Source organism: Bufo gargarizans, chromosome 7, assembly GCF_014858855.1.
Source record: "Bufo gargarizans isolate SCDJY-AF-19 chromosome 7, ASM1485885v1, whole genome shotgun sequence".
Classification (NCBI taxonomy): Eukaryota; Metazoa; Chordata; class Amphibia; order Anura; family Bufonidae; genus Bufo; species Bufo gargarizans.
The window spans coordinates 13,331,285-13,353,168 of record NC_058086.1 but is presented as its reverse complement, the minus strand read 5'-3'; the positions used below and the strand labels follow the sequence as shown (position 1 = coordinate 13,353,168).

The following is a 21,884-nucleotide window of genomic DNA, read 5'->3' as shown; positions in this document are numbered from 1 at the left end:
CCGGTAATCTGCAGTAGTATTACACTGCCAGATCATAACTAACGAGCAGTCATACGTACGCTCGTTAGCGATCATCTTAATAATCTACCCGCATAATAGGGTCTTTAGGCCACTTCCACAAAGCCAGTGTTTGGTCAATGATTTTCATCAGTGATTGTGAGCCAAAACCAGATGAAGGTCAAAAACATGGCAAGGTGAAAATCTTCTTATCTCTGTGTAGGCTCCACTCCTGGTTTTGACTCACAATCACTGATGGAAGTCACTGATCCAACACTGACTATGTGAAAGTAGCCTTAGGCTGCTTTCACACGAGCGAGTTGTACACTCAGACTGGGAGCGTGAGTATAACACAGCACCTGTCCTGAACTGCTAGCACTGCCGGGGTCGAATAGCATTATATTGATTTATGATGCTATGTAACCCTTATAGTTCTGGAATGTATTAGATAACAGTGACAGTATTAGTTATGTTAGTGTTATCCAAAACATTCCAGACCTCTAAGGGTTACACAGCATCATAAATCAATATAATGCTATGCGACCCCGGCAGTGCTAGCAGTTCACGACGGGAGCGGTCTTATACTCACACTCCGAGTCCGGATTGTACAACTTGCTCGTGTGAAAGCAGCATAAGGGTTTCTTAACACGTGGTGGAAAATCTGCAAGAAAATACAAAAGTTTGGGTTTTTGCAAAGGTGCAGGTTTTTGTGCAGATTTTTGTGCGGATTTTGTTGCAGATTTTACGCACTCATATTAGTGAGGATTCTGTTGCAGATTTCCATGCACTTCCCCCATTGAAAGGAATTGAGACCACACAAGTATTTACATAGCAGAACGTTATTCCACAGCAGAACACAGAGCAGAGATTGACAGATTTTTCCACCACTTCTGAATGCAACCTAAACTTATATATTCATATATCGAGTGTGCTGCTCCAGAAAACTGGAATGATTCTGCATTTTCAACCAGTGTCGGTGGAATAGGCATTTGTGTCAAATTTATGACATATTTGCGCCATTTTTACTGTGATTTCCTCCATGCCTGACAATTTACATTTACTAAGGAGTGTCTACATATTTTGTGGGTGAGGCTATGTTGTAGCTGGATTTATCAGTGCGACTTTGCTACAAAAAGTCCCCAAAAAGTCGCAAGTGCACTCCTCTGGTAGTGTAGAAACTGACTGAACCTTTGCAATAAAGATAATTAGACTTTTAGAAGGAAAACTCAATAACTTTTTCATTCAACAAATTTAACAAATGGTGTGAGACATTTTCTAAATTTGTTGCAAGAAGTTGCATATTAATACATTACCCCCAGGCTGTCTAGACTAAATGTATCACAGTGCTTAGGCAGGATGATACATTAGCTGCAGGGATAGACACTTTCATTTAATGTTCTAATATTAGTTGACTTACGTTCTGAAATAATTTTACACCAGAATTGTGGCAAATTTTTACTCAGTGTTTCATATTAGGCCACACCCTTTCCAATTAAGCCACACCCCTTTTGTGTTAAGCCATGTTCCCTTGGTGTGTGGTGGATTAAAAAAAAAAAACTATAAGCATCAAATTGAGCCAATTTGAACCAAATTAGGGGCAATTACAACTAGGTGCACTTACATTAGTAATTGTGGGCCAACTACTATGAGTTGATTTAATTGGTCCTGTTCAAGGACCATTATCTATTAAGCAGAGCAAAGAGCAGCTACAAAGAGTATCTTTGAAGGTATCTCTGGGGGACCTGTGATTAAACAGGCAGTCTATTGATTCCCATGGAGACTGTACCGTGTAAGTCTGTCCATGGTAACACTGCAGGGATACTGAACACTTGCTGGGGAGTTTTCTTTAGATTACTAGGGCTCCCAGCAGCAGAACATCCTGTAATTAGCTTATCATTATCAGTTCCCTTTAAACTTTATTGGTTTCCTTTGCAAAGACCTGTATGGGAGCACAGAGAGCACCATATTTCAGATTTCTACCATGCAGATCCATAATACCCTTAATTATTCAACAGCCAACACATTTCCTAAAAAAGAGAAGAGATTCTCCTTCCCAAAGTCTGTGAGCATAACACATAATTATCACAAATTCCAGTGCCGGACATAGACTTTAGATTACTGGGGCTCCCAGCAGCAGAACATCCTGTAATTAGCTTATCATTATCAGTTCCCTTTAAACTTTATTGGTTTCCTTTGCAAAGACCTGTATGGGAGCACAGAGAGCACCATATTTCAGATTTCTACCATGCAGATCCATAATACCCTTAATTATTCAACAGCCAACACATTTCCTAAAAAAGAGAAGAGATTCTCCTTCCCAAAGTCTGTGAGCATAACACATAATTATCACAAATTCCAGTGCCGGACATAGACAGTAATGTATTACCTTCATTATTCCATTCCAGTTATCTCCTGTGGAAACTTGGAAAAGAGTCAAGAAAGCCATTCCAAAGTTCTCAAAAGTAGCGTGTCGACTCATTCCTTCACAAGGGTGATCATCATTGCATACTGGAGTAGAAAAGCAAGGTGTCCACAAGTTTTTGACAATTTCTGGTTTAGGCTTAGAAATTATATTTCTTTAAATTACTCACCAAGTTTCCCAAACAGCTCTACCCCCAGAGCTGCATAGATAAAGAAAAGGAGCATGAAGAGCAGACCCAGGTTTCCCACCTGAAGTGAAGAAAGCAAAAACTTATACACAACGCAAAATCTTGAGAACACATGAAATCACAGTACAGTTTTCTAAGTACAATAGAAGCAAAAGTATTGTTATGTATCACATTTGAGTTACATAAAACCATTCAAAGGCAAATGCTTTCGTAAGCAATGTATTGATGCTGAATGACTCCTGGTCCACCACTTGGCCTTCAGTCTGCTTGTGGTGAGAAGCCATGGATTAATCTGGAATAGTATGGCTCTGAAGCACACTTGATATAAAGAGACTGCATGACTCCTGTTATCTTCAACAATCTTCTTCTTCTTATTATTTATTATTAAAGCGCCATTCATTTCATAGCGCTGTACATATGAGAAGAGGTATGCATACATAATACAGACAATTGCACTAATCATAAACAAGACGAGTTACAAACTGGTACAGAAGGTACAAACTGGTACAGAGAGAGGGCCCTGCTCGTGAGGGCTTACAATCTACATGGTATGGGAGAAGGACACAGAAGGTGCGGTATCTTAGAAGTTTATTCACAAAGTAGCATCAACGTTTCAACTACAAACAGTCTTTATCAAGCTTATTGAAGACAACAGGAGTACTGCAGTTTCTTTATATCAAGTGTGTACAGGGGCTAACAAGCATGAACGTAACCGGCACCGCCACTGATCAGACATAAGATAACCTTTACGGTAAATAACAGGAGTGCTGCCATTTGGTAATTTGGAGTTAATGGCTTGGAAACATTAAAAAATTCAAGGCTCAAAGGAAAGTCAATGAGATTTACCAGGATACATTTTTTTTTTTTACCTGCTCCTCAATACTCTTTTACACCTCCCTTGCTGCTTAATCAAACTTCCTGTCCCTGTCTGTAAGCTTCCTACACAGATGGGGTCACATACGCCAGTGTAACCAATGACTGGCCTCAATCTGTCCTCAAACGGCACATAACCCAGCAGTGACGTTCCCCTTGGAATATGTGACCACTGAGGCCAGTCACTCCGGTGCAGGAAGTAGGGAGTGTGAAAACTAAGCACTGCGGAGCAGGTAAGTGTGGATTTCATACCATCTATGGCTGGAGGAGGAGAGGAATAAAAAATAAAAAAAACTTGGAACTATTAAGGCTGGGCTCAGAAGTGACGGATGATTTGCTGTGGATCTGCTGTTGCATATTTTCATGCCGCAAATCTGCAGTGTTGTACAGTACGACCAGCAAGGTGATCGAGCTTTCAGCAATTCTCAGTCACAAATGGCAAAAAAAAATAAATCCAAAGCAGAAACTGACCTGTGTGTCGGATTTCTAATCTGCAGCATGTCAATTTATACTGCTGATTTTAATCCCGATTTTACCCTTTTCAGTGCAAAGAAGGAAACTGCGTCTAAACGTTCTCTTCATACAACTGATCGGCGGGGGCAGCGTGAGTTAGATCGCCTTCAATCTGATATTGATGACCTATTCTGGGAATGCATATGGGGAAGCGGAAAATCCCTTTAAAAGTCTTTTACAAGGGCCAATAATTATCCCAAAGGAACCTGATTATTGGCCGTGTAAAAGATCTATGCAAGAAGAATCCATACAAATTAAAAGTGGTCTCGAAACTTGTGGAATATGAGATTTGGCATGGGTTGCCTTCCTGGAGAAACTAGAAACAGACACTAGACAAAGAAGACAGAGCCCATTGCACACGCCAAGGGTATGGTATGTGCAAAGTAGAAGCCCAGAGGTCCAGATGAAACTATACAACTCTCAACTATTGGGGTAGATAAGACCTAGCAAACTTTTGAATGAGAATTGAACTCAATAGACATTCTGGAAAAAGGACATTGTTAAGACGGGAATGTCTTTAATTATCAATAGGGGATTGATAGCAATACAAATTGTTAGACTGCACTGTTGGCAGGAACTTTAGTATGGCTGAGAAAGGATAAATCTGTCATAGTTCATGTGATCTCAGAAAATAATCAGACACATCCCATATTTCAATAATATGTTACAGCTTAAAAATGCTATCTGATAGACAAAGCATCATCTGCCGTAGATCCTGATGCTGCTAGGAATAGAGAACACAGGAGGCGTCAGTGCCTATTAGTGACTTTAAGAGAACAAATAAGAAAAAGGACTGAAGGGAAAAGAACGGAGATAGGTCCGTAAATTGGTAAAATATACCAGTGTGTGTAGTGAAGGCCTCAAGAGAATTATCTAATGCATGAGCAAGAAAGAATATGAAGTAAAAATCAGACAGCCTGATGTTGGTGCGGTGGACTGCTTTGAAATCGATATCGTTGTTGTCTTTTTCTTATTCTCGCCTTAATGATCACCTGCCTAAGATTCTCAGGAATAAGGCTTGCTCGATGCCAACGCATCGATCAGGAGATTGACATAAATCTCATTACACTTTCTGTCACCCCCAACTCTTTAAAATGAAACGCATCTGGAGTTTTCATTGTCAATTATGCTAGTGTGGGGAGCCCTGTTCCCTTAGGGGTAAGCTCATGGTTGATTGGAAGCAATCGATAGTAGATGAAGAGGGGTATTGATCTAATAGGTGGCAGCTCTGGGAAGATGGCATAGCTGAAGGAAGGAAACAGAAAACAAAAAAAGATATCAAGAAAGCAAAAGGGACTAACAGAAAATTCCAGGTACTGCAGTTGGTTGTCAGAGCACAGTGTAACAGGACAGTACACCCATCAGAAAACACATACTGCAGCTATGCCTACAAGTATACAAAGCAGAGAAGGGATGTCCTAAGGCTTGATCATGTTACGACTGAGATCAGTAACCTTGCATTGCGCTGTGTAGTAAGTACATCAAACAGTGCCACAGACACCCATGTAGTAAAAAGAGGCTTTAGCACTGAATATTACTCTGGCTCTGCTTTGGTACGATGTAAGCCTTAAGATATAACTGGGCAAAAGGAAAAAAGGCAGCACTCCGCAGATTATGAAAAATCCATATAGCTGAGCTAAAATGTATTTGTTTACAGTGGAAATCACTTTTTAATCATCTGCTGAACTGGAATGCTGTTTTCTATCTAATCTCTGTAATCTATTTATCTATCTATCTATCTATCTATCTATCTATCTATCTATCTATCAACATAGGCTGCTGTTACACCAGAGTCCTATGGTTTTGGAGGGGGGCTTAATCCGGTTTGACATAGCCGCAGCCAATCACTGGCCTGTAGTGGTGACCAGCTCCCCTTACATCATGACAAATGGTCACATAACGCAAGGGGATCCGGTCTCTGCCATGGCCAGAGATTGGCTGCGGTGATGTCAAACTAGTTGTTGACAATGAGAGAGCTCAGAGTAGCAACACAGGTCTGGAGGAGTGGGGAGCCAGCACCGGGAAACAGGTAAGTTATGTTTCCTTTACAGGTATGGACGAGTAGGAGGTGGGGGGGGGGGGGATTTGGCAGTGCCAAAAACCCCCAATTCTTTCACAACCCATTAATGCCCGTCTAATACTGCACAGGAGAATTCTGTGTAAATTCAGATCTCATACCAAACCCTCATATATTCTGGGAGAGTTGGCAAGTTTCTAGTGGAAGCTAAAAGAGAAGAAAGGGCAACACTGAAAATCTGCACATCCAAGTTCAGCAAATAATTGCAATACTTTAATAGAACTACCACAAAAAAAATCTGTATGTCTGTTCTGCAGCCCAGCAAAAAAGTAGAACATGTCCTATTTTTGTCTATTTTATGGATAAGGATAGGACAGTTCTATAGAGAGCAGAACGTTCCACGTCTGGTATCTGTGTTTTGGGGATCTGCAGTTTATGAACCACAAAAATGTCAACGGTTGTGTGCATGAGCCCTTAGCTATAAAGTGCCTATACATGACACAATGTCTTTGGTTGGCAATAACACTTTTTAACTTCACTAATAATCCAGAACAACTAGAAGATACATTCTAGACAATGGTCTGAATACACTATTTTTCCTCTTTTAAAGCAACCCTCGGGTTCAAGAAAAATAAATCACACTAATTGGGGAAAAAACACAGCACTCTCCTCCTTTTTATTTTTACAGCTGCAGATCTGCCGATTCCTGGACTGCTCATCTGCCATCCAAAATTATCAGGCATCTTCTCAGACTACAAGATGAACACTACGCATCGGTAGTCCAAGACACTTCCTGCTTGTACCGCCGTGCACTAAGATTGTCCAGCACTGATCACATGAGGGCAGCAGGAAGTGTTTTGGCCTACCAAATACACAGAGTGCATCACGTAGTCTGAGAAGGGGTGGCAGAAGATTAACCTGCTGATGAGCTCACCAGAAAAGTATTCTGTTCATTCCCCAGTTAATATGATATTTTCTTTTCTTTCTTGGAGTATTGCTTTAAACTATGCAATTAGACCATGTCTTTTAAAGGTTTTTTCTTGAGGATTTCATTATCAGATTTTTATTAGACATTTACATCTATGACACAATTTTGTCTTAATAAATAAGAATAATAAAAAAGCAAAAAAAGAAGTAAATGGTAGATAAAATAAAACGCCTAGTGCACAATTGATCACTGTATGATCTCTCCCCCCCCCAAAAAAAACCCCAAAAAACATAAGAATGATATAACAACCAAAGTAGAGAGGTTAAGCCTTTCATTACCTGCGGCAGAGCTTGCACGACAGTGTCTAGTAGCGCCCTCATCCCTGTGGCCATTTTCAGCAGCTTTAACACTGTAAATTGGAGACCATTAAGAACAAGTTAAATCTCAAAAGAAATAGCATTGCCTCTAATCATCTGATAGCTTCATTAGGTGATAGTGTTTTACTCTGTTTTATAGTGGAACTAGATAAAATGTATCATATTAAGAAGATAGACAAATTATTATTTATCATGAATCACTTTCAGTTTTTTTGCTTTATTACCTCTAGTAATACGTAGCACTCTCATGATACGGATAATGGTGGGATTAATAGGCAAAGCAGCATTAATTTCAATTTCTTCCAAAGTTATTCCCATTACAGATAGGAGCACGATGGCCAGATCCAACTGGTTCCACCTTCGTAGAATGAAAAAAACATATTGATATGAAATAAACCATAATCGCTATTTATCTATCTATCTGCCCATCTGCCTAGTGCTTCTAATCAGAGTATCATATAGTTGGATTCTACATTGCCCTGAGTTTTGTAGGCCAAAAGCCCAAGAGTATGAAATCTTTTAGTGCAGGTCTAGTCAGTTGGAAGCCACCTTGTCGCTGGTAGATGGGCCCAACACAACTTTGATCAAAATGTGCTCAAAGAGGTAATGTATGGCTGTAATACAATTAATATTTGTTTTCAGTGATAGTGTGTGTCTTTACGCATGGTAGTATGCTGCTTCTTCTAGTCCTTCTGCTTGCACCTGAACCCCCTTTTTATACATAGTTTGTAGATGTTATTCTAACTTTATTTTACATTATGGGGCTCATTTATTAAGACTGGCAATTTATGTGCTGATCTTAATTGTCTAGACACTGATGGAGGACGAGGCAAAGTCATCTGGAGGGGCATGCCCCTCTATAAAGTTGGTGCTTCCTCCAGCAGGATGTACATATGAAAATATTAAATCTACACCATTTGCCTTGCTGGCGTAGAGTTAAGTCATTTTGTATGCCAAAAACTGGCATAGAAAATGATGAATCAGATGGTTCTCCAAGCCAGCCCCCCCCCCTTTTTTAGACCTGTCGGCAAAGTGGCATCAGTGGGGAAAAGTCAAAGATTTTACTGCAAAATGCTTTGAGACAAAATCTGCGACCGATATACATCATAAAAATAGCATATGCGAAACAAACAATCATTATATAAATGCAAAATTCATAATTTATAAAGACATCAATAAGCTCCATACAAATTCATGAAAATACCATGTGAAAATAATAAAGGTAATAGAAAAGACTTTCAAATCATGATTATCATACATAAATGTATCTTAAATCAATTAAGATGGCATGAAGGTCAAAAAGTTGCAGGGTTTACCACAAATTTATCACAATAGCGTGTGACAACATTTGCGACTTTTCAACGCCAGAATCCTGACGTAAAGGCGATAATAAATGCACCCCAAGTAAGGGAACTTTTTATTTTTTACAGTTCCTTAGATACATTTTCTTCTTTATCAGGGAAGCAGGAGCACCACCAGCAGAAGTTTGTCATGTTCTTCACTCCACATTTGACCATTGTTAAAACTCATGAATTGATTTTTTTTAAGAGAGATTTATCAAGACTGACTTTTTTACCCCGGTTTTGATATCCCCTGAACTGCTGGCAGAGGTACCTAATTTATGACGAGGCGCTTGCCTTTTCATAAATTAGGCTCATCCTTCAAGTGCTCCTAAAAGGAATTCTATGGAAGCTCATAGCTGCCGTAGATTTCGATCTTCATTTACACTAGAAAAGTAGCATAAAAGAAGATAAATGCGCAGGGCCTGCTGGCTCTTCCGCCACTTGCGACAAAACTCTGTTAAAGTGGTGTTGAAACAGTTGCAAATACAGGGTTTGCCACTTTTGTTTTCGGCAGCAAAAATGGAGGAGGGCAATGATAAATCTTCCCCTTTGCTTTAATAGAATTTAGAAACTGTCGTGTAGATTTTATAACACCATTTAATAAACGTAGGTAGCAAATTCACAGAACATCAAGATAATTTACCACTATATAGCGGAATCATTAAAATTTATGTCAGTGTCTGTCTATGAGCCAGAAAGCGCTTTATTTACCCTCGAGAGAGAACAATTCAGTGTAAAAAGTGCATCATATATGCTGAAGGAAAAATGACTTTCAGGCAGGCAGCTCTTTCTTTCCACCTTTGAATGGAAAGTGTATTAAATCTTCTAATTAGCCGAGCGTTCTCTGTCCAGGTAGAGTGCAACTGTGTAATATCGTGTCACAGATTGTCCTGATGGCATGTGAAGCTCAGCAGGCAAGACAGCTACTCGACGAGCCTTACACGTACTGTAACAAGTGGCGCTCATCAAACAAGTCTGGGGCACTTCATTCAGTGCCATTTCCCACACATACACTAAAGTTAATTATACCATTCACTGAGATTGGGGCATCATTAAATGATTCTGCAAAGTAATATCTTCTGCTAACCCGTGTATATACCCCGCTGATCAGCTGCACAGATGACTCTGACTTAATTGCAGTACTTTCAATATCTGCTTTCAGAATCCTGAGTTCCAGTTAGTTAGCAATCACTATGCACTGTCAATAAAGCCAATAAAAGCCTAATGATGACATGAATAAAACATGCAGGGACAAGATAACACCATCCTCGAAATACCCAGGTGGATTTTGAAAGTAATTAAAGTAAAAGAAGTGACATTATTCTGCTGATGGGATGAGGAGAAAGTGTGACCAAATCCTAATGAACGACATCTCGTATCATGGTCAACATCAATCAGCTTGTTAATAATCATTTCAGGTATAATTCGCCAATAATCTGGATTTAAAGGGGTTATCCAATGACTAATGTAAAACAATAAAAATCACACAACATTTACTACATGACAACCTCTTTCCTCAAACAAAGCTAGAACCAGCCCTATATCTTACATGGATCCAGAGATCTCCCAATTCATCGCTCTACTAGATTTATATAAAGCTATTAGCTAAAGGGGAGTGTCTTTTCTGCTGCAGGTCAGGGGGAGTGTCTTTTCTGCAGTGGCTCAGGGTGTGTGTCCATGGTCTCCCTATCACAGCTCAGAAAGCAGTTGAAGGATGAAACTGAGCATGTGCGGCCTTCTTAGGGAGAAGGACAAAGAAAAAGAAACAGGCAGCAGGTGGCGCTATACAGATACATTTTATTGAATAACTCAGTGGCTATAGTAAATTTTTAATTATATGCAGTTACAAAAGTATTCAGATCCAGGTGCTGGTTTGAAAACGGTAGGATATTTTTCATGGGACAACTACTTTAAAGGTGTTGTTTAACTTCAGCAAATAGCATTTGTTATGTAGAGGAAGTGAATACAAGGCACTTACTAATGCATTGTTATTATTCATATTGCTTCCTTTGCTGGCTTGATTCATTTTTCCATCACATTATATACTGCTCGCCACCACTGCCACCACTGCAGCGCAGATACAAAGTCGAAGCTGCTGCGCATGCATGCCTATGTGCACTCCCAGAGAGGCCAGTGCCTTTTCCCATAGTGTGCAAGCAAGATCACTATTGCTAGATTACAGGGTGGTCGTAACCATGGAAACGAGCAGTGTATAATGTGATGGAAAAATTAAACAAGCCAGCAAAGGAGGCAATATGGTTAATCACAATACATTAGTAAGTGCCTTGTATTAACTTTCTCTACTTGATAAAGGCTACTTACTGACATGAAGCAACCCCTTTGCTAGTCGATGACACAGTCTCTCAATGATTTCATATACTCCACCATAATAAAAAATGAGTTAAGCTTATTAGAGATGAGCAAATCGAAGCTGACGAAGTCGAATTCATTCAGAATTTCAGGAAAAATTTGATTCTGAACGAATACGAATTTCCTTGTGGTTTGTGGTAACGAATAGCAATTTTTCCGCACATGGTGGCTAGTCGGCTGCAATGGCGGCTAAAATGGCGGCTACACGTGTGAAGACATGGGGCAAGGAACTCTGGGAAGGCGGGATGACCCATAATGCCATGCATGCAGCCAATCAGCAGCCAGCCAGCCCGGTGATGTCACGGCCCTATAAATACGGCGGCCATCTTAGAGTCTGCCATTCACTTTCATACTTTGTTCAGGGACAGATGTGTATGCAGGCGATGGGAAGAGTGAAAGAAAAACGAATTGTTAAAAAAAAAGAAAAGAAGCGATTTACTAGTTCAGGAAAAGGATAGTGAGAGGAATCATTTCACAGGCATAGAGAGAAGTGTGCAGATGCTAGGGAGAATCATAGGAAAAGCAAGTATCTACAGTGGCATGCAAAAGTTTGGGCACCCCTAACTGTTGCTGCGCTTAGATAATTTTGACCAAGGTCTTAGACCTTAAACAGTCTCTTAGGGTTAAGGCTTTATAAATACTCAGACTCCTTTAACCTTGTCCCAAAAAACTGTAGCCATGTTTTTTCTAACCAGCTACCTAACACTCTGAAAATGAAAATGGTTGAGGCCCACAGAGCAGGAGAAGGCTATAAGAAAATAGCAAGGCATTTTCAGGTTTCCATTTCCTCTGTTCAAAATGTAATTAAGACGGCAGTTAAGAGGTGGCAGTTAAGAGGAATAATGGAGGTCAAGGTAAGGTCTGGAAGGTTAGGACAATTTAAGACAATATAACAACTTCTCGTAGGATTGCTAGAAAGATAAATGAGAATCCCCCCTTGACTGCAAAAGACATCAGGAAGATTTAGCAGACTCTGGAGCTGTGGTACATTGTTCTACTGCTCAGCAACAACTGCACAAAATGGCCTACATGGAAGAGTCATCAGAAGAGAATATCTCCTGCATCATCATCACAAAATTCAGCATCAAAGACCAGCTAAACAAGCCTGATACATTTTGGAAACACATCCTGTGGACCTTTGAGGTTAAAATAGAACTCTTTGGCCACTATCGGCAAGGGTATGTTTGGAGAAAAAATGGTCACAGAATTTTATGAAAAGAACATCTATCCAACCATTAAGCATGGGGTGGATCAGTTATGCTTTGGGATTGTGTTGCAGCCAATGGCATGGGGAACAATTGACAGGTAGAAGGAAGAATGGATTCAATGCAAATTCCGGAAGCAAACATAACACCAACTGTAAAAAAGCTGAAGATGAAAAGAGGATGGCTTCTACAAATGGATACTGATCCTAAACACACCTCAAAATCCACAATAGACAACCTCAAAAGGGGCAAGCTGAAGGTTTTGCCATGGCCCTCACAGTCTGAACATGATTGAAAATCTGTGGATAGACCTCAAAACAGCAGTGCATGCAAGACGCTCCAAGAATCTAACATTGGTACAAACGAGGTGTGAAGGAGGCCATCTATGTAAAAATGGAAAAGCCAAGCTTGAATAGAGGCTAGACATCTATTGTCTGCCACATACAATGCTATCTTGACACTTTTTTCTGGGAGGTCATTATCACCTACTGACTCCAATTAGGATAATGGAATCAACACCTTTGACCCCATGCTGGGTATTATTACAAGATGTTGATTCAGTTACATATTTATTCCCAGAGAATTCTTGTACAGTCACTCAGAATTGAGAAAGCTCGTTGGAAAAATGAGTGAAACGTTTTCAAGAAATCTACAGTAAGTCCAGTTGCCTTAATTTATTCTTTACAGATATACCATGACCTGGATAAATGAGAACCTTCACAGACAACAGAACTGGAAGACTTTTGCAAGGAAGATTGAATGAAAATACCACAAGCAAGAATTAAAAGACTCTTGCCTGGCTACAAAAAGTGTTTACAAGCTTTGATACTTGTCAAACAGGGTGCTACTAGGTACTAACCACGCAGGGTGTCCAAAGTTTAGGTTTGGGACATTTAACTTTTTTGTTATTTAAAAAAAGTAAAGAATAAAAAAAAAATGTTATTGCTTAAATGCAAAGGGAATGTGTCATCGTTAACTTTATACTTTTTGGAGATCATTACATCTTCAACTTGCTTAACTGTTCACTGTATATATACTTTTCAACATTTAGTTGCCATTAATGTTTCCATACCGCATCATTTACTGTTAGTCTTATAACTCTGCAGAGTGCACTATTGTACACTGTTGACCAAGAGGTCAGCATTTTCTGACACAAAATGCAACATCTTTAAAAATCTTTAATAATTCCTGTTTGTCACAAAGCTACATGAAGATGGACATGGTTATCCATCAAGGCAACTGCTATAATCAGGTTGTCAGCTTAAACCAGATTTTTGATCTTTCCAGTTCTGAAGATTTAATTAATATTTGCAGCTATAAACTTAGGCATAGGTCTTATGTATGAACTCTTCACATCTTTAACTTTTATTTTTAGGACGTATGGTTGACTATAACTTAGGTGACACTTTTAACCACTAATATTGATTTTCATGCAAATCTTAAAAATAATTAGGCACAAAATTGAATGATGTTGCCTGTGTGCATAAAGTGTTAAGTAGAATGTCTTGGTGTCTACATTTAGAAAATATATCGGTATAGAAGGCAGGTTAGTACTTTGTAATTTAGGTTTTATTTGTCATGTCAAAAGTATCCTAGCTACCAGAGGTGCAAAATGTCCAAAAACTCAACAGAAAAGAAAGGGTTAAAATAACATGTAGTCATAATTAGAGTTGAGCGGACACCTGGATATTCGGGTTCGAGAAGTTCGGCCGAACTTCCCGAAAATGTTCGGGTTCGGGATCCGAACTTCGTCCCGAACCCCATTGAAGTCAATGGGGACCCAAACTTTTCGGCACTAAAAAGGCTGTAAAACAGCCCAGGAAAGGGCTAGAGGGCTGCAAAAGGCAGCAACATGTAGGTAAATCCCCTGCAAACAAATGTGGATAGGGAAATGAATTAAAATAAAAATTAAATAAATAAAAATTAACCAAAATCTATTGGAGAGAGGTCCCATAGCAGAGAATCTGGCTTCACGTCACCCACCACTGGAACAGTCCATTCTCAGATATTTAGGCCCCGGCACCCAGGCAGAGGAGAGAGGTCCCGTAACAGAGAATCTGGCTTCATGTCAGCAGAGAATCAGTCTTCATGTCATAGCAGAGAATCAGGCTTCACGTCAGCCACCAATGCAACAGTCCATTGTCAGATATTTAGGCCCAGCACCCAGGCAGAGGAGAGAGGTCCCGTAACAGACAATCTGGCTTCATGTCAGCAGATAATCAGTCTTCATGTCATAGCAGAGAATCAGGCTTCACGTCACCCACCACTGCAACAGTACATTTTCATAAATTTAGGCCCAGCACCCAGGCAGAGGAGAGAGGTCCCGTAACAGACAATCTGGCTTCATGTCAGCAGAGAATCAGTCTTCATATCATAGCAGAGAATCAGGCTTCACGTCAGCCACCAATGCAACAGTCCATTGTCAGATATTTAGGCCCAGCACCCAGGCAGAGGAGAGAGGTCCCGTAACAGACAATCTGGCTTCATGTCAGCAGAGAATCAGTCTTCATGTCATAGGAGAGAATCAGGCTTCACGTCACCCACCACGGTAACAGTCCATTTTCATAAATTTAGGCCCAGCACCCAGGCAGAGGAGAGAGGTCCCGTAACAGACAATCTGGCTTCATGTCAGCAGAGATTCAGTCTTCATATCATAGCAGAGAATCAGGCTTCAAGTCAGCCACCAATGCAACAGTCCATTTTCATAAATTTAGGCCCAGCACACAGGCAGAGGAGAGAGGTCCCGTAACAGACAATCTGGCTTCATGTCAGCAGAGAATCAGTCTTCATGTCATAGCAGAGAATCAGGCTTCACGTCACCCACCACTGTAACAGTCCATTTTCATAAATTTAGGCCCAGCACCCAGGCAGAGGAGAGAGGTCCCTGTAACAGACAATCTGGCTTCATGTCAGCAGAGAATCAGTCTTCATATCATAGCAGAGAATCAGGCTTCACGTCAGCCACCAATGCAACAGTCCATTGTCAGATATTTAGGCCCAGCACCCAGGCAGAGGAGAGAGGTCCCGTAACAGACAATCTGGCTTCATGTCAGCAGAGAATCAGTCTTCATGTCGTAGCAGAGAATCAGGCTTCACGTCACCCACCACTGCAACAGTCCATTTTCATAAATTTAGGCCCAGCACCCAGGCAGAGGAGAGAGGTCCCGTAACAGACAATCTGGCTTCATGTCAGCAGAGAATCAGTCTTCATATCATAGCAGAGAATCAGGCTTCACGTCAGCCACCAATGCAACAGTCCATTGTCAGATATTTAGGCCCAGCACCCAGGCAGAGGAGAGAGGTCCCGTAACAGACAATCTGGCTTCATGTCAGCAGAGAATCAGTCTTCATGTCATAGCAGATAATCAGGCTTCACGTCACCCACCACTGTAACAGTCCATTTTCATAAATTTAGGCCCAGCACCCAGGCAGAGGAGAGAGGTCCCGTAACAGACAATCTGGCTTCATGTCAGCAGAGAATCAGTCTTCATGTCATAGCAGAGAATCAGGCTTCACGTCACCCACCACTGCAACAGTTCATTTTCATAAATTTAGGCCCAGCACCCAGGCAGAGGAGAGAGGTCCCGTAACAGACAATCTGGCTTCATGTCAGCAGAGAATCAGTCTTCATATCATAGCAGAGAATCAGGCTTCACGTCAGCCACCAATGCAACAGTCCATTGTCAGATATTTAGGCCCAGCACCCAGGCAGAGGAGAGAGGTCCCGTAACAGACAATCTGGCTTCATGTCAGCAGAGAATCAGTCTTCATATCATAGCAGAGAATCAGGCTTCACGTCAGCCACCAATGCAACAGTCCATTGTCAGATATTTAGGCCCAGCACCCAGGCAGAGGAGAGAGGTCCCGTAACAGACAATCTGGCTTCATGTCAGCAGAGAATCAGTCTTCATGTCATAGGAGAGAATCAGGCTTCACGTCACCCACCACGGTAACAGTCCATTTTCATAAATTTAGGCCCAGCACCCAGGCAGAGGAGAGAGGTCCCGTAACAGACAATCTGGCTTCATGTCAGCAGAGATTCAGTCTTCATATCATAGCAGAGAATCAGGCTTCACGTCAGCCACCAATGCAACAGTCCATTTTCATAAATTTAGGCCCAGCACACAGGCAGAGGAGAGAGGTCCCGTAACAGACAATCTGGCTTCATGTCAGCAGAGAATCAGTCTTCATGTCGTAGCAGAGAATCAGGCTTCACGTCACCCACCACTGCAACAGTCCATTTTCATAAATTTAGGCCCAGCACCCAGGCAGAGGAGAGAGGTCCCGTAACAGACAATCTGGCTTCATGTTAGCAGAGAATCAGTCTTCATATCATAGCAGAGAATCAGGCTTCACGTCAGCCACCAATGCAACAGTCCATTGTCAGATTTTTAGGCCCAGCACCCAGGCAGAGGAGAGAGGTCCCGTAACAGACAATCTGGCTTCATGTCAGCAGAGAATCAGTCTTCATGTCATAGCAGAGAATCAGGCTTCACGTCACCCACCACTGTAACAGTCCATTTTCATAAATTTAGGCCCAGCACCCAGGCAGAGGAGAGAGGTCCCGTAACAGACAGTCTGGCTTCATGTCAGCAGAGAATCAGTCTTCATGTCATAGCAGAGAATCAGGCTTCACGTCACCCACCACTGCAACAGTCCATTTTCATAATTTTAGGCCCAGCACCCAGGCAGAGGAGAGAGGTCCCGTAACAGACAATCTGGCTTCATGTCAGCAGAGAATCAGTCTTCATATCGTAGCAGAGAATCAGGCTTCACGTCAGCCACCAATGCAACAGTCCATTGTCAGATATTTAGGCCCAGCACCCAGGCAGAGGAGAGAGGTCCCGTAACAGACAATCTGGCTTCATGTCAGCAGAGAATCAGTCTTCATGTCATAGCAGAGAATCAGGCTTCACGTCAGCCACCAATGCAACAGTCCATTGTCAGATATTTAGGCCCAGCACCCAGGCAGAGGAGAGAGGTCCCGTAACAGACAATCTGGCTTCATGTCAGCAGAGAATCAGTCTTCATGTCATAGCAGAGAATCAGGCTTCACGTCAGCCACCAATGCAACAGTCCATTGTCAGATATTTAGGCCCAGCACCCAGGCAGAGGAGAGAGGTCCCGTAACAGACAATCTGGCTTCATGTCAGCAGAGAATCAGTCTTCATATCATAGCAGAGAATCAGGCTTCACGTCAGCCACCAATGCAACAGTCCATTTTCATAAATTTAGGCCCAGCACCCAGGCAGAGGAGAGAGGTCCCGTAACAGACAATCTGGCCTCATGTCAGCAGAGAATCAGGCTTCACGTCAGCCACCAATGCAACAGTCCATTTTTATAAATTTAGGCCCAGCACCCAGGCAGAGGAGAGAGGTCCCGTAACAGACAATCTGGCTTCATGTCAGCAGAGAATCAGTCTTCATGTCATAGCAGAGAATCAGGCTTCACGTCAGCCACCAATGCAACAGTCCATTTTCATAAATTTAGGCCCAGCACCCAGGCAGAGGAGAGAGGTCCCGTAACAGACAATCTGGCCTCATGTCAGCAGAGAATCAGGCTTCACGTCAGCCACCAATGCAACAGTCCATTTTCATAAATTTAGGCCCAGCACCCAGGCAGAGGAGAGAGGTCCCGTAACAGACAATCTGGCTTCATGTCAGCAGAGAATCAGTCTTCATGTCATAGCAGAGAATCAGGCTTCACGTCACCCACCACTGTAACAGTCCATTTTCAAAAATTTAGGCCCAGCACCCAGGCAGAGGATAGAGGTTCCGTAACAGACAATCTGGCTTCATGTCAGCAGAGAATCAGTCTTCATGTCATAGCAGAGAATCAGGCTTCACGTCACCCACCACTGTAACAGTCCATTTTCATAAATTTAGGCCCAGCACCCAGGCAGAGGAGAGAGGTCCCGTAACAGACAATCTGGCTTCATGTCAGCAGAGAATCAGTCTTCATGTCATAGCAGAGAATCAGGCTTCACGTCACCCACCACTGCAACAGTCCATTTTCATAAATTTAGGCCCAGCACCCAGGCAGAGGAGAGAGGTCCCGTAACAGACAATCTGGCTTCATGTCAGCAGAGAATCAGTCTTCATACCATAGCAGAGAATCAGGCTTCACGTCAGCCACCAATGCAACAGTCCATTGTCAGATATTTAGGCCCAGCACCCAGGCAGAGGAGAGGTTCATTCAACTTTGGGTAGCCTCGCAATATAATGGTAAAATGAAAAAAAAATAGGATTGAATGAGGAAGTGCCCTGGAGTACAATAATATATGGTTAAGGGGAGGTAGTTAATGTCTAATCTGGACAAGGGACGGACAGGTCCTGTGGGATCCATGCCTGGTTCATTTTTATGAACGTCAGCTTGTCCACATTGGCTGTAGACAGGCGGCTGCGTTTGTCTGTAATGACGCCCCCTGCCGTGCTGAATACACGTTCAGACAAAACGCTGGCCGCCGGGCAGGCCAGCACCTCCAAGCCTAAAAGGCAAGCTCTAGCCACGTGGACAATTTAGAGACCCAGAAGTTGAATGGGGCCGAACCATCAGTCAGTACGTGGAGGGGTGTGCACACGTACTGTTCCACTATGTTAGTGAAATGTTGCCTCCTGCTAACACGTTGCGTATCAGGTGGTGGTGCAGTTAGCTGTGGCGTGTTGACAAAAGTTTTCCACATCTCTGCCATGCTAACCCTGCCCTCAGAGGAGCTGGCCGTGACACAGCTGCCTTGGCGACCTGTTGCTCCTCCTCTGCCTTGGCCTTGGGCTTCCACTTGTTCCCCTGTGACATTTGGGAATGATCTAAGTAGTGCGTCTACCAACGTGCGCTTGTACTCGCGCATCTTCCTATCACGCTCCAGTGCAGGAAGTAAGGTGGGCACATTGTCTTTGTAGCGTGGATCCAGCAGGGTGGCAACCCAGTAGTCCGCACACGTTAAAATGTGGGCAACTCTGCTGTCGTTGCGCAGGCACTGCAGCATGTAGTCGCTCATGTGTGCCAGGCTGCCCAGGGGTAAGGACAAGCTGTCCTCTGTGGGAGGCGTATCGTCATCGTCCTGCCTTTCCCCCCAGCCACGCACCAGTGATGAGCCCGAGCTGCGTTGGGTGCCACCCCGCTGTGACCATGCTTCATCCTCATCCTCCTCCACCTCCTCCTCATCCTCGTCCTCCAGTAGTGGGCCCTGGCTGGCCACATTTGTACCTGGCCTCTGCTGTTGCAAAAAACCTCCCTCTGAGTCACTTTGAAGAGACTGGCCTGAAAGTGCTAAAAATGACCCCTCTTCCTCCTCCTCCTCCTCCTCCTCCTGGGCCACCTCCTCTTCCATCATCGCCCTAAGTGTTTTCTCAAGGAGACATAGAAGTGGTATTGTAACGCTGATAACGGCGTCATCGCCACTGGCCATGTTGGTGGAGTACTCGAAACAGCGCAACAGGGCACACAGGTCTCGCAGGGAGGCCCAGTCATTGGTGGTGAAGTGGTGCTGTTCCGCAGTGCGACTGACCCGTGCGTGCTGCAGCTGAAACTCCACTATGGCCTGCTGCTGCTCGCTCAGTCTGTCCAGCATGTGCAAGGTGGAGTTCCACCTGGTGGGCACGTCGCATATGAGGCGGTGAGCGGGAAGGCCGAAGTTACGCTGTAGCGCAGACAGGCAAGCAGCGGCAGGATGTGAACGCCGGAAGCGCGAACAGACGGCCCGCACTTTATGCAGCAGCTCTGACATGTCGGGGTAGTTGTGAATGAACTTCTGCACCACCAAATTCAGCACATGTGCCAGGCAAGGGATGTGCGTCAAACCGGCTAGTCCCAGAGCTGCAACGAGATTTCGCCCATTATCGCACACCACCAGGCCGGGCTTGAGGCTCACCGGCAGCAACCACTCGTCGGTCTGTTGTTCTATACCCCGCCACAACTCCTGTGCGGTGTGGGGCCTGTCCCCCAAACATATGAGTTTCAGATTGGCCTGCTGACGTTTACCCCGGGCTGTGCTGAAGTTGGTGGTGAAGGTGTGTGGCTGACTGGATGAGCAGGTGGAAGAAGAGGAGGAGGAAGCCGAGAAGGAGGAGGTGGCAACAGGAGGCAAAGAATGTTGCCCTGCGATCCTTGGCGGCGGAAGGACGTGCGCCAAACAGCTCTCCGCCTGGGGCCCAGCTGCCACTACATTTACCCAGTGTGCAGTTAGGGAGATATAGCGTCCCTGGCCGTGCTTACTGGTCCACGTATCTGTGGTTAGGTGGACCTTGCTACACATGGCGTTGCGCAGTGCACACTTGATTTTATCGGATACTTGGTTGTGCAGGGAAGGCACGGCTCTCTTGGAGAAGTAGTGGCGGCTGGGAACAACATACTGTGGGACAGCAAGTGACATGAGCTGTTTGAAGCTGTCTGTGTCCACCAGCCTAAATGACAGCATTTCATAGGCCAGTAGTTTAGAAATGCTGGCATTCAGGGCCAGGGATCGAGGGTGGCTAGGTGGGAATTTACGCTTTCTCTCAAATGTTTGTGAGATGGAGAGCTGAACGCTGCCGTGTGACATGGTTGAGACGCTTGGTGACGGAGGTGGTGGTGGTGTTGGTGGTACATCCCCTGTTTGCTGGGCGGCAGGTGCCAACGTTCCTCCAGAGGCGGAGGAAGAGGCCGAGGCGGCAGCAGAAGAAGAGGCCGAGGCAGCAGCAGCAGAAGAGGTAGCAGGGGGAGCCTGAGTGACTTCCTTGTTTTTAAGGTGTTTACTCCACTGCAGTTCATGCTTTGCATGCAGGTGCCTGGTCATGCAGGTTGTGCTAAGGTTCAGAACGTTAATGCCTCGCTTCAGGCTCTGATGGCACAGCGTGCAAACCACTCGGGTCTTGTCGTCAGCACATTGTTTGAAGAAGTGCCATGCCAGGGAACTCCTTGAAGCTGCCTTTGGGGTGCTCGGTCCAAGATGGCGGCGGTCAGTAGCAGGCGGAGTCTCTTGGCGGCGGGTGTTCTGCTTTTGCCCACTGCTCCCTTTTTTGCTACGCTGTTGGCTCGGTCTCACCACAGCCTCTTCCTCCGAACTGTGAAAGTCAGTGGCACGACCTTCATTCCATGTGGGGTCTAGGACCTCATCGTCCCCTGCATCGTCTTCCACCCAGTCTTGATCCCTGACCTCCTGTTCAGTCTGCACACTGCAGAAAGACGCAGCAGTTGGCACCTGTGTTTCGTCATCATCAGAGACATGCTGAGGTGGTATTCCCATGTCCTCATCATCAGGAAACATAAGTGGTTGTGCGTCAGTGCAGTCTATGTCTTCCACCGCTGGGGAAGGGCTAGGTGGATGCCCTTGGGAAACCCTGCCAGCAGAGTCTTCAAACAGCATAAGAGACTGCTGCATAACTTGAGGCTCAGACAGTTTCCCTGATATGCATGGGGGTGATGTGACAGACTGATGGGGTTGGTTTTCAGGAGCCATCTGTGCGCTTTCTGCAGAAGACTGGGTGGGAGATGATGTGAACGTGCTGGATCCACTGTCGGGCACCCAATTGACTAATGCCTGTACCTGCTCAGGCCTTACCATCCTTAGAACGGCATTGGGCCCCACCATATATTGCTGTAAATTCTGGCGGCTACTGGGACCTGATGTAGTTGGTACACTAGGACGTGTGGATGTGCAGAACGGCCACGTCCT

The 21,884-nt window shown here is 43.8% G+C and overlaps 1 protein-coding gene across 1 annotated transcript in view; it reads right to left on the bottom strand.

The window, feature by feature from the left end:
* The window catches only part of CACNA1I (calcium voltage-gated channel subunit alpha1 I), a 917,463-nt gene that overhangs the window by 83,651 nt on the left and 811,928 nt on the right, over positions 1 to 21,884 (bottom strand). The window contains exons 27-30 of the mRNA XM_044301221.1: positions 7,539 to 7,672; positions 7,276 to 7,346; positions 2,589 to 2,667; positions 2,384 to 2,505 (exon numbers count right to left, since the gene is read on the bottom strand). Coding sequence (XP_044157156.1) covers positions 2,384 to 2,505; positions 2,589 to 2,667; positions 7,276 to 7,346; positions 7,539 to 7,672 — 406 coding nt within the window. The remainder of the gene's footprint in view (positions 1 to 2,383; positions 2,506 to 2,588; positions 2,668 to 7,275; positions 7,347 to 7,538; positions 7,673 to 21,884) is intronic.